Source organism: Spea bombifrons, chromosome 4 (genome assembly GCF_027358695.1).
Source record: "Spea bombifrons isolate aSpeBom1 chromosome 4, aSpeBom1.2.pri, whole genome shotgun sequence".
Taxonomy (NCBI): Eukaryota; Metazoa; Chordata; class Amphibia; order Anura; family Pelobatidae; genus Spea; species Spea bombifrons.
The window spans coordinates 36,104,747-36,118,394 of NC_071090.1; the positions used below are offsets into that span (position 1 = coordinate 36,104,747).

Consider the following 13,648-nt stretch of genomic DNA (forward strand, 5'->3'; position numbering starts at 1 on the left):
CAACCCTTACCCTGCAATGCCTGCATAGAGATCAATGAAAGCCCCCTGCTCGCTCCAGTGGGGTCTCTTGATTCTTCTCTGTGGGTGATCTCAATGCAAAGAACTGATAAAGAACTTTGAAGATTATTGATTAACCTTGTGCCTTTCTGGTAGTTAGTTACTTAATCTATTTATCATTTTCACAATTCACCCAGAACACTGCCATATAGGGAATTTTCTTTCCATTTAAACATTTGTAAGGACCCATCCCCCACTACATGATAGAAGACTTTTCTCGACAATATGTACCAATGCACAGCTGGTCATTGTACAGGGTGAGTACAATGTTTCAATTCCTATGACCAAGTATTGTAAGCACTGGAAACAAAATGGGCCCTGTTGAGATGTATTGTGAAACATTATAAACACAAACTTGTTTTCCATATAATTTAGGTCTTTATATTAAAAGTCATTTTTTACAATATATAAAATAAATCAAAATGAAATAGGAAACTTTTGGTAATTTGCAAATAGCAACAATATTCTGTTTTAAATATATTTATAATGTATAAAAGCATTTATGACTGATTGTGAAGGTTTGAGTCCAAAGTACCTTAATAAAATAAACAAAAAGATAAATTATTTAACTGATAGAGTAACCAATTCAAAGAGGTGACAGTACTTTTACAAATTATTCACCTGTTCCTCCATTAAAAGAAATGGTTATATGACCTATTATATGCATCTGAAAAGTACATAAATATCTCTTTTACAAAAATATCTACAGAAAATAACGATAAAATCTCCAGGCACTTCAAGCAATGGTTGGATAACCACGCAGCAACCAGGCTTCACAATTCAAGAGATTGCAAGATTCCATTTGTTGGGCATGTGTTCTTTCTATAAAAAGTTGTGGCATCACAGTGCTTTTGTACGAAACAGGGCCAGGAATCAGCCTGACAGCTGTAGTCCATCATATCCAGAAAACAGGATTCCAGAACAAGGCAGCAGGTTTCTGTCCTGAACCGTGGCATTGTAGAGCTCTATGATCACATACAGGACCATCTGAAGACTCACAGTGCTTTTCACCCAATACACTGGTTAGTTGAAGACACTTCACTGTGCTCCCCAGTACAAGAGAAAAACAGCACACAGTTTCCCCCAGAGTCTAGTAAACCAGACATGGGTTATGTCTCTCAAATAAATTAGGTTCCAGTTAAGGGGTGGAATACCCAAGGTTTCTTAAAGTCCATATCACCCCCAATAAGGCTCTCATCAAGTCATTTGCCTCAGGTCCCCAAGTGAGCATGTACATTGTGATAATTGAACAGACAGGGAGATGTTGGCACCGGATCATGGGTAAATACTGAGTCATCTGAGGAGGAGCATGTGCTGGCGGTGTCCTCACACGAGGGAGAATACTGTTCAAAAGGCATTGATAAATCCAAGTACTGCAAGAAGAGACAATACAAAATAAGTTTGTGCAACAATGTCCAGATGATTAAAAAAAAAGACTTAAATAAGTATTAAACCAGTTCACAGTCAACTAGCCTCTTGCTAAGAAACCCTTAATGATATGCAGAATATACTGATTAATTAATTAATCCAAAAGCACAGCCCAACACAACATCTACATGTTGCTGCCTGGTACAGTGTATATGATTACCAGAGCTATGACATCTTAATGTCTCATTGGAAGATACCTCCATCCAATCAGGCTTCAGCAGATGGTGAGACAGAGACCTATATGACACGCTGTAAATGCATGCTAGCACTTGGGTCTAGTTTTTTTTAACTATTCACCTGCTACTGAAGTGTGGGATCACAAAATACATTCCATGCCTTGTTATGACATTAAGTATTAATGCAAGATTTATCCAACTATGCACTCTTTTGGGATCAATATTCATTTTATCTGCATAAAGACATTTTCTTCAGCTACTTACTAAAAGCAAAGTTGCATTTTTGGAATATTCCCAGATAACACTATAATACAGTATTTAAAACTGGAGACAATCAGCCTTTAGTGAACTTAAGGTGTAAGAATAGAGTGGTGGAAACCCCAGGATCGTACATCTATATTGTTATACAGCTATGATAAAATATCAGCCATAGAAAGTCCTCATAACATGTGTCATACCTCATCAGACACGGCTGTAAGGATCCTGTCCAGCTGTTCCACTAGCTGTTTGAAGGTGGGTCTCTGAGATGGGACAGCATGCCAACACTCTCTCATCACCATGTACCTGTAAAGGGGTCACAGAAGAAACTGAGTCATTTCACCAAGGAAAAGTGGTACCGGAAATACACGCAGTATCAGCAGTTCTGGATTTTTGTTACACATGGTAGCAATATTTAAAACCGTTTTAAATCAGTTATTGTGCATCCTAGAAACAGAACTTGATATCCCTGGATGTACTTACAGTTCATGTGTGCAGTTTGCTGGCTTGTCCATTCGATGGCCTTCCCTTAGGAGCTTAAATAACTCTTCCACTGGGATTCCGGGGTATGGTGATCCTCCAAGAGTAAAGATCTCCCAAGTTAAAACCCCAAATGACCAACTGCAGGAACAAATATTAAACAAGTCAATGGGATGTAGAGCAGTGAATCTGAACAGGAGAATGCAAGAGACCTTTAAATCTTTTTCATGACGAGATACAGAGCTTTAACACAAAGACAGATCCTTTAATTGTAATAGATAGGCATGTGAATGATCAGTTATCCATATCACATACATATATTTAAAGAACTGTACTTATTAAAACAAATACTATTGTTCTCGCCATATTCCAGGACAAACCTACAGCTGTGATCGATAGTAGAGTGCAGAAATGTCCTGTCTTACAACCAGGTTCTCTGTACAGTAGCTTTAATCTCATTAAAGAATACACTTTATATATTATATTGTAATAGACATTGACCCAAAAACTTGATATTAACACAAATTAGTGGGATCCCCATTATTCCTATTTCTTTAATTTTAGTTATCCACAGGATTAGACAGCCTAAATGCAAATAACAAAATACACATAAAATAAGATACAAAAATCATCTTGTTCCTTTATAAACTACCGGGGGAAAACTCCTGTACAATATATTGCCATATTTCATGTCAACTACTACAGGGAACTGGACTTACATGTCACTCTGGTGTGTGTAGACCCTGTCAAACAATGCTTCTGGGGCCATCCACTTGACGGGCAGCCGGCCCTGTTTAAACATAAGAACATGTTAGAAAAGACTGAATTATTACCCGTGGTATCACCTCACAAAGTTAAAGAGAGTGCTCGTTCACACAATACTACTAACTTGCTCCACATAGGTAGACTAGGAGAAGTTGTTATTCTCATGTAACAGTAGGCTTCCCCAGCTGTTATTCAGGTTAGGTTGTTGTGTTTAACTCACGTTGCTAGTCTTCTTGTAGTAATCTATGTCATGTACTCCCCGGGCCAGTCCAAAATCTGCTATCTTGATTACGTTATCCTCAGCCACCAGGACATTTCTGGCTGCCAAATCTCGATGTATACACTGTGAAAAGACAAAATGTTATTAATGCATGATTCCCCGTGCGATTGCCTGCTCACTTGATCGTCATCTTTGCAACATATCAGCAAGGCAAGTGAGTAGTAGACAGTTTTTAAGGAAATGTATCAAGAAAATTACAAAGGGGCATACTGTTATGGTTTTACCTTAAGAAATATATCCTACTCACTGAATGACTGCACTAATGCTACAAACCACTGGTTTTACCATGTTTATCAAATATACTAGACAGTAGTCACAGCTGTGATAAAATATTTCCCTGACCAAGTTTTCTAGCGTTATATGCTAAATGTTTATCCTCAGGATAAGTGCCACTGAGGCACACAACATAAAAAAGTAAAACATTTTCTCCCTTACTTTCTTGGACTCAAGGTATTCCATGCCACGAGCGATCTGGTATGCACATGACACAAGGTCTTTGAAGGACAGAAGCTCCTCAGGCACTTTAGTAATGTCAAAGCCATCTTCGGGTGAGGGAGGGCGCCGAGCACGCAAAAATTCCCTTAAGTTTCCTTTGGAAGCATATTCAACAACAACAAAAAGAGGTCCTAAAAGAGGGACAGAGAAGGTTAGACAAAAATAATCCAACAGATAATAGAGGCCCTACACTTTACAAAGCCCAAAACAAGACCATACCACATACACACCCACCAGCTTGTACTGGCAACAAGATAATAATGGGCCGTTTGGAGTTAAAGATCCTGGAACTTCTGAAAGCAGTTTTTCAAATGAACTTCTTAAATCTTAAACCTAATCAACTTTAACCTTTTTGTTGGGCAACATGTTGCATGTAATGTGAATGGAGGTTGAAACATCCAAATCTACCTACCTAAAGCCAGAATCTTTGTTTTACAAAATACATACAGGGAGTAAGGAACTATCAGTTTTTCTTGGTAAATGTGGATTATTAGAGGTTAATTAGATTGTCCTCTGACAATGCTAGGTGTTTCTATGCTCCATTATCATTGCTCTCTTCACTCCTATAATTTCCTCCTCGCCATAAGTCTCTAGCTCACTAACCTTCCTGAGTGCAGACACCAAGTAAGTTGATTATGTTCTTGTGTTTCCCAATCACTTTCATCAATTCCATTTCAGAGATGAGATCCGACAGGTCCTTGTCAGTCCCATTATCTAGATTGGACAGAAGAAGAATATTAGTATGCTTGAGAGAAAAAGTTTTAACAGGTGTGACTACAACAACCAGCCACTGATCCAGTTGGAAGAATCAATGCAATCCTAATCCATCTGAAACACTCACCTTTTAGCATTTTTACTGCCACGGTAACTGGTTTATCAGGTCGATCCCGATCAATACCATAGGCCTCAGCTCTTACTACCTGCCCGAAACAACCCTCTCCAAGAGGCTTCCCAAGAGCTAGCCTATAGTGGACAAATGCAAGATATAGATTAATTCATGCACATAAGAATGTCAGTAACCAAATGCAGCATGTGAAAGACAAGCTGTGTGTTGAAAGTTACAATAACGTTGCCATTACAACGTAACGTCTCTGTAGATGGGTAAAATGTGTACAAATTAAAGCCAACTATCACATTTTGGTAAAATGCTGAGTTGTCTTGGGGGAAATCTTACATTTAAGTCAAGAATCACAAATTCCATATGCAAGACTGACCTGTCTCTGGGGAACTCCCACTTGGGATCCAATGGTAACTCAACTTCCATGACACCAGGGAGCATTGGGGTACAGCTCGAAGAATGGCGAGGAAATCGGATGAGAGGGGCGCTGGACTTCCCAGAGGAGCTAGATTCCAGGGAGAACTAGAGAGATATAAACAAGCATTTTAGATTGCTGTAATTTACCAAAAGATAAGGTCACATCTAACAAAATATCAATACAACCGGCATACTGAATGCCTATAACAGGAGTGATGAAAGAGCTTACAGAGAAAGCCATTCTGTTTTGAAATAAATAAAATTTTTCCGGTGCTAATTATTTAACAACTTTATGAAATCAGTAAGCATAGTACTATACAACAAACACAATGAAGAAACACAATTAAAGAGGCATCACTTACCTGACGTATGAGGGGGAACCTTGTTAATTTATGGATAGTAGGAGGCTGCTTGCTGTGTGGTGTCTGCATGCGACAAAGAATCACGATCACAACGGCCATTGCCACAGCCAGAAACCCGGAGGTGTATATGATTATATCCATATATCTGGACTCTGCTGGCTCGGCTTCCTCAAGGAACTCTTCCTCTGTAAGGCAGGGAAAAAAAGACCAGGGTCATTATTGCAGCTGTGACCTTGACCTTTCTTTTATGGCCCTTCTCAAGCACCCACTGCCATCTGCTCTTCCATCCAGCTACACACATCTGTTCATGAACAGCCCCAATCTGAGTGTCTGAGATAACTGGCTGGGGTGGCTTTTGCAGATGTGCAATTTTATTTGTCAGAAAGGCATTACCGGTATAGGATCTGTAAATCTATATAATTATATGTCCCTGCCCCCATCTCAAATCAGGAAAACTATTCAACAACCAATAACTGCCAAATGTGCCCCTCTACTTAGACGTTCTAGCATGTTCAGCAACTAAATGTGACTAGATCGGTCATTGTATTCTTTTTTTTTAAAAGGTTTAATCATACAAGAACGCACCAATGTTCCTGAAAAGAATTAGGAATGTGAAAACATTTTATATGACTAAAGAATGATATCAGGAAATGGTTTGACCATTCATCAGTACTAGGGGTTGGTGTGTTGAATAACTCCTCTGGTAACACATGCGGTGCTGTAAGAGCTTCAAGGTGCAAAGAGAAATCTCGGCAGACGTAGCTGCATTGCTATATGTCTGCCCTATGCATTAGCTCCAAAATTGTTGTCAATACTAAGAAGGCATGCTGTACTCACGTGGTAGCACGGTCAGCCAGGCAGACTGATAGGACAGCCCAATGGAGTTCCCTGCCAAACACGTGTATTCTCCAGTATCCTCCATCGAGACATTCTGTAGATGCAGCACTTCTACCTCTGACGTGTTTATATCCGCTGTCTGGAAAAAGGCATTAAGGAACAGAGTCATGAAATATCCAAAGACATCAACGGCAAGTTCATGAATAATCGACAGTTGATAAAATCATACAACATGTGGCTAGAGCATGGTATATCTTACCTTCAGTACTTGTACATAAGGCGCATCATCAGGCCCAAAGCGGCTCCCATTCACTTCAATGTGTTTTAGCCACTGGATGTGTGGTTGCGCATCACTGTACACTTTGCAATAAAACTTTACATCGGTGCCCACGCGAGCTGTGGTATTAGCTGGAAGACCGGCCTGCAATATGGGTCGGTGCGATGACCTTTCTGCAACGAAACACAAAGCAAAGTCAGTGGCTTGCATGGCTAATGTGATGTGTTAACACAACTGGGTGGCAACAACATTTCCAGGCCGCATGCCAAACTATTTGAATAAACTGAATAAACTCCAAAAAATCTTTTTGAAATACGACTCTAGCAAGTGAAGAAACCCACAAAATCTAATGTTAGCAGTAGTGTCCCTGCAAAGGAGACATAATACAACAACCACCCATAAAAAAGGTCTACAATGTTCAGACAACATCTCAAATGCCACTGGAGATCTGTTTGCATTCTGAGTGCTGCTGGCTAATAACAGAGGAACTGGCTGTAGAGAACATAATGACCCTCATTAGTTTTATGGCCTTAGCCATATTTAAATGACTTTGAAGTCTCAGAAGGTCTGAGCTGGGAGACCATAACATTTTTTGGACGCCACTAATCCTTGTCTTCACTGGTCTGCTCCCTTCTTGAGGATTCCCTCCTGTCATTAACTCACACTTGCTAATAACATTGTCCAGCAGGAAAATATGCTTGTTACCCTAACCAACTGGCCAAACTATCACCTTAATCACACTTAACAAATCATATTTTAAAGCTGCACCTATAACATATGGTCTATATGGTCTATGGTGAACATGTACCATCCACAAGCAACAATTTCTTTAACCCAACAGATCAGTTTCAGCTTTGCATTCCTACAGAGAAACTGATTTAAACAGGTGCAAAGGGATTGATGATTTCATAGGTTATGTCTAAAAGGGTGTTTGTTAAGTGAAACTACATTGGGGTGACTAACTCACCGAGCACATCCAATAAGTAGGTGTAATTGATGCTGCCCATCCTGTTTTCCACCACACAGGTGTAGTTCCCACGGTCGGATGGCACCACGCTTTCCATGACCAGACTCCAGTGCTGGTGTCGGAGCTAAGAGAAGAGGAAGTCAATATAAATATAATCATACGAAACACACAATGGTCTTAAATCTCAAATTATTTCAAAACGATGCTGTAATTATTATATAGTAATAATAGTAATAGTTGTATTACAAAAATTAGGAAAGTTAGTCGTGTGGACACTCTACTGATCCCTACATTGCTATCAGCACAGTCAACGCTAAAGCAGTATGTAGTATTGCAGGGCATCTGTTCCTGCTGATTGTTCATCAGATCCAACACTGGTTAACTTACTTGAATTCCTCCAATTCGATGTTCTCCTCGAAATTCTCTACCATTTTTTAGCCATCGGATAGTGGGAAGAGGGCTCCCAGCAGCTGGGCAGCGGAATTTCACTGTGTTCCCAGCAGGCACGGCATGTAGCTTCTTGTCCATACGTTGAGGTTGGGTCCAGTATGGAGCTGAAAGCCACAAAAAAAATAAGAGCCATTTCAAGGGGCTGTCTGACACTATTGATTGGGGTATCAGAGAGTCTCCATGTCACTGTGACAATCAACATAATTTGTTAGGACGGAACATTGCTTATTTACCTACATTATCAAAATAAAAATGTACTTTGAACTTGTTGTTTAAAGGGTGTTCATAGAAGCGACTTTCACAATGTATGTTTAAGTTTAAGCATTAAAGGTACCGTTCCACTTAGACAAACATTATTTGCACTCTAGTATGCTAATCAAATAAACATTATCAGATCTGTCATCCTATTCTTCACTCTGAAGTTTTAATTTCTATGGCCTCAACCCATCAATGCCTATTTTGAGGGTTTATTCACTAATGGCGGACTTGATAGGAGAATGTACTTTTCAACTAATTGACTTTACTAGGCATTATAAATGGCACAGGGGACAGCCCCTTGGATTACATTTTTCTTATGTCCAATGAAATATATAATCCTGCTTTATCTGTTGAAAAGTAAGGTCTCTTCTGTTTTATCTCCTAACCCCAGGGCATAGGTCACAGGTATATTGCAAAAGTTCAGGACATCACAGGCAGTCTGGCCTTTGGTATGTAGAGAACTCCATATCCAGACTGTCCAGCACTGGAATTATCGTTTATAGCTTATACGGGCGGGTGAAGGGTTATTACAACCTCTAATTAGTAACTGACCCAGAGGATCACTCACCTTGGTAAAAATACACAGGCTCTTCACTTATATCACCCTGGGAATCATCCCTACGGCCATCCTCATCATCATCTTCATCACCAGAGGCCAGTGAATCTGCAGAAGAAATGGCTGATGAGTCCAAAGTACATTACTTATTAAAATAATACCAATGAACAACAGAGGTTTAAAAATGAAAGTAATAATGGAAACTTACCAACAACGGATATTGAAAACCTCCGCAGGATCTGACCGGTTCCCCGAACCACACAAAGATACAGCCCTGAATCTTCATATGTCACGTCAGAAACTTCCAGCACAGTGCCCACCATTCGAATCCTCCCGCCAGACAGTAACCGGTCCTGTTCCCGGTACCAGTTGATACTGCTGGTGTGGTTGGTGTCACAAAACAGGCGCAGTGCATTCCCTGGGTCCAGTAGGAGATGTTCTTCCAGATCATTTTGAGAGCTTGGTGTCTCTGCTGGAGGGAAACACTACTGGTCATTATAGGCACACTTGGTCATAGAAATATACAAAACAATCATTATGAGTATAATACCCACACATCTATCATGTATTGGGGAAATGCCAGTGTAAAATAAATGACTTCCAGCCCCAGTGCTCAATAATTAGTTCACAAATCCACTTTCACAGTGTCAGTGATATCTAACATATAAATCTCAATCATGCTTTGTAGATGTATTGTACCATGTAATCTGAATAAATTACATAAATGATATAGGTCTATGCATTTACCATGAAGTTATAGAGCGGTTGCGTGATAGACTGGCTGATTCAATGACCCCGGTAACTCAGGTCATTAAAATGTTAATGATGGCGAACCTATTCACTAAAAGAAAAATAAAGGTGATATCCCAACACCTTTTCCTCCCTCACCACAAATAGTTATTAAGTTGATTTAACCGTCAGCTGAACTTTGTGTGTGTTTTGGGGTCTTGGAGAAGTGGACACACTCCAGAGAAGTGTGATATTTGTCACCTCTGTTGATGATACCCTGCTGAACTTGTATTTTGACCTGGATCTCAACCTCTGACCTGAAAATACACCCCACGCACAGTGGGTTACTGAGTAACTATGCCACCCCCTGCCCCAGTGTCACCAGGGGATCCTAGGTACTATTGATGATGGATACTACATGGGGTCCACTCAATCACAGCTCTCAGGGTGATGGATCTATTTCTTTCTTACTGCCCCGTTTGAACACCCCTGCCATGAACTATGTATATTTAAATTAAATTCTGTATTTAGATTTCATAAACACCCCATTATGGTGGGAAAGTAATTTCATAGCTAACAAATGATCTGTTGAGGTTCAAGTACACCATAAGATTGGCAAATTTTGAAATAGCTTCTGGTAATGTTAAGACAATTAAGTCGAAAGGATGAGAGAGTTTCACATTCCCTTAAGGCACATTTTCTACATTGCAAATTGACAAAAGCACACAATAAATCAAACGATGCCAGCAACTGGTTTTGTGACCACGATTTAGATATCAAACTATTTGTTATTTGTTACCTCTCCAGCCGGTCTGATCTTCTGTTATTGCGGGTCTACATGACGTTGGCACAAGAAGAGCCAGGGAAAACAGCAGGATCGGGGTAAGGTTCTGCATTATGCTGCTGTCTCTGGAAACGGGTCCAAGCAGAAGTGGAGCGGATCCTATGAAGTGTGGCTAAACTGCAGGACAAAGATAGACACTTTAGAACCAGAGCTACTGGTAAATCATGTATTGCCACAGAGTACAGCACATCATGGCCCAAAACGGCCACCTCATCAAAACGAATAGATTCGTTCGTACAGCTCTTACATTCGATTTATTTCAACTTTAGTAAGGCTTCCACCCACGAAGAACGTATATCCTATTAAATCTACCATTGAAAATGATTCTAAACAATTTTCTAGCAGTTGTCCTACCTATGCAACAAAGTAAATTCTGTATTATACTAATACCTCTTTAAGGACTAAGACCTATTAACATACTCTAAAGCTTGGTCTATTGACCCAAGATCTTGACTACATTCTAAGATAAAGTTAATTATGGAGAAAGGAATATAGGATTTTTAACACCTGGAATCCAGTGTGAATCACACAGGATCTGGGATAACCTATAATCTGATTTATTTATTTTTTTATGAATTTAGCACCTATTTGGATTTTTTTTCAAATGTAATATACAAATAACAGTTTAAAATGTAGCGACTATTTACTTGTTTTATGTATTGTTAATTACAACTGATTATAGGTCCTGAAAGAGAGTTTCATTAAAATAATTTACTCATTGTGCATGTTAGTTTTTCTATTCATTTTATACATAATAAAGAAAAATTCAAATGATTGATTGGCATGGCTTGGCTCTCTGGATCTCCGAATAAACAGGGGATAATGAATATAAGGGGTAAATCCCCTCCACCCCTCCTCAGCTATCTGCATCCACATTCCAAGGGATATCAATGTGTAACTAGCTGCAGGGACCATGGCTCCAGCTTAATCTTTGAACACAGCACGACAAAGGCCTTTGTGTGCCAAGGCTATCCTGGTTATAGATTTACAGGATAGTTATGTTACCAGACTGAGTTTACACAAAGCAGATCTGCTATCACACACAGAGATAAGGTGTAAACAGAATGCCAGAACAGAGCAGGAAGCTGGAGATGCGGCAGCAAACTTCACACCCATCAGCAGCCTACTGCCCACAACTCATCCACTGGGTCTTCTCAAATACCCCATAACCCCCCCCCCAAGGCACCAAATCACCGAACCGATCCAGAACTAAAACAAAATATCCCAAGAGCCCATTCATTATTCCCTTTCAACATTGACCCAAAACTGATCATCTTCTCAATCTCACACATGATCGGTAAAATCAACACAAGCAAGCTATAAAGTCTGTGCTGCTCAGACAATCTACCAAACTCAGTAGCCCTTTTCTCCAGATTAATTGTTAAATTCACTAACAAGGGGTTCCATATGACATGGTCTAAGCATAAGACGTATATGCACAGTGTATATACAATATTATACAGAGATCAGTAATCGGTGTCTCCTAAAGCGATGAATGGATCTGACCCGGGTGGAAGGCACTGAGCCGGGGACAAACTCGTGAAAAAATAAAAACATCTACACGTGCTGAATAATAACCGATTGAGAATCTTCCCGCTGGCCGCCCTGCCGCCTGCCCAGGGGGTTACTGAGATCTGCCCCCCACCCCGACCACTATGATCTGCCCCCCAACATTACTCACCTAACGCTGTCGGGATCTCAGTTACCCCGCTCACCGATCTTCCCATTCATAAGGACTCCGGGTGCAGCCTAATCTGTTCTCCAAAACTGATAATCCTAAATTCTACCAGATCCGGGCAAAATCCTCCACCAAATGCATGAAATATCCAAGCGATCCCCTCCACGGTATTAATCCAAAAAGGAACTCCAATCCATCAGGCGACAGGGAAGCGCGGTGCCCGGGTGGTCCACAGAGTGTTGGCGAATGCCCCTCGCCCTAGCTCCAGTGCGTGTTCATTCAGTGGCCCCTGCGCTCACTGGGCATGTGTGATGAGTGGCCCCGGGTGCATGCGAGCCTTTGTACCGTTGAGTGTGCATGTGAGGATGGCTCCGTCCTCTCACATATCCCAGGCTGAGTGAGAAGTTTCTCAGGTTACACTCCGCAGGCTGTCTCTTCTCCCTGCAGCTTTCTCTCCTTTACCCTCTAACAATGGACTATAAAGGGTGCAATGCTAGAGGGAATCCCACCGCTAACACCGCCCCCAGGCCCTGCACCCCCCACCTTCCCTGGGTTTATTCTGAACCCTCCCCCCCTCCAACTCACCCTTTCACACTCAAATTAGCTAACTTCTTCCCCAGCTTTGTGCTGGAGGATTAAACTGTCCAGATCTGTGCTTTCTGGATCCCAGCATGATCTCCCGCCTCTCTTTACTGACTCCTTTTAGCTAATGATGACATGTATGCCAGCTATGGGATAAACTGGGATGCCACTTCTTCATGGGTAACTTCCCAGCAATACTTAGAGGGGCGCCATCCCAACATCCCAAATGGGCCAGCGTCAAAGGCTACAGAAATTCTTACTCAGGCGGTGCACACAACACAAATTAAGAAAATAAATTCAAGTTAAATAAGCGGATAATTGTAACTCATATAAAGGATATGCGCTTTGTGAACCTTAAGGGGTTAAAAATGTCAACAGGGTCTGAGAGGCAAATATTCTGTAACCGCTCGCTGTTACGTATAGATGGGAGCATTAATACCACAATTTATTACAATGGTGTATGTGTTGCATAAAATGCAAAAAAAATAAAATAATAATAATAAAAAAATAGGCTAAGGGGGTGATTGGTCCCATTATGTAAAATATTTATTAGCATAGATTTAGGTTTTATTAATAATATATATATAAATATATATATATATATATATATATATAGATATATATATATATATTGTGGATTATTTTAATTTCTGTAGAACCACTCATTTCCATTAAATTACATCGCACATGTATGTATTATGTAATATAACCTTAATATGCGTTAAAATATACAGTGCATGATACGGAAGGAAAAGATGGCCCTGCTCTAGCGGGTTCGCAAAGTATTAGATTAATAATTGCCACTAAATCAATGGATCTGAAATATAATAGTTATGTTCTCTGTTCACTATAACTCACAAGCATAAATCACTCCACCCCAGACTGATAAATCCAAAAAATGTGTCTATTATTCT

At 40.3% G+C, this 13,648-nt stretch overlaps 1 protein-coding gene across 1 annotated transcript; it reads right to left on the minus strand.

Moving 5' to 3' along the window:
* Nucleotides 1–412: 412 nt before the first annotated feature.
* On the minus strand, nucleotides 413–12,610 carry FGFR4 (fibroblast growth factor receptor 4). The gene is made up of 18 exons (XM_053461875.1): nucleotides 12,156–12,610; nucleotides 10,430–10,591; nucleotides 9,110–9,373; nucleotides 8,914–9,009; nucleotides 8,025–8,191; nucleotides 7,638–7,761; nucleotides 6,653–6,843; nucleotides 6,394–6,532; nucleotides 5,557–5,741; nucleotides 5,154–5,299; nucleotides 4,781–4,902; nucleotides 4,543–4,653; nucleotides 3,880–4,070; nucleotides 3,385–3,507; nucleotides 3,119–3,189; nucleotides 2,403–2,540; nucleotides 2,120–2,225; nucleotides 413–1,430 (listed from the first exon to the last, which is right to left on the minus strand). The coding sequence occupies exons 2-18, from the start codon at nucleotides 10,524–10,526 to the stop codon at nucleotides 1,269–1,271; spliced, it is 2,433 nt and encodes an 810-aa protein (XP_053317850.1). The 5' UTR covers nucleotides 10,527–10,591; nucleotides 12,156–12,610; the 3' UTR covers nucleotides 413–1,268.
* Between the last annotated feature and the right edge of the window lie 1,038 nt (nucleotides 12,611–13,648).

What these genes read in the sequence shown, in the direction of transcription:
- FGFR4 (XM_053461875.1), bottom strand. Translation starts at nt 10,526, where the DNA reads ATGCAGAACCTTACCCCGATCCTGCTGTTTTCCCTGGCTCTTCTTGTG. An exon ending in CTTATGTACAAGTACTGAAG is followed by an intron (nt 6,533 to 6,652) that starts GTAAGATATACC and finishes GCCTTTTTCCAG; the next exon opens with ACAGCGGATATAAACACGTC. An exon ending in TACACACACCAGAGTGACAT is followed by an intron (nt 2,541 to 3,118) that starts GTAAGTCCAGTT and finishes TTGTTCCTGCAG; the next exon opens with TTGGTCATTTGGGGTTTTAA.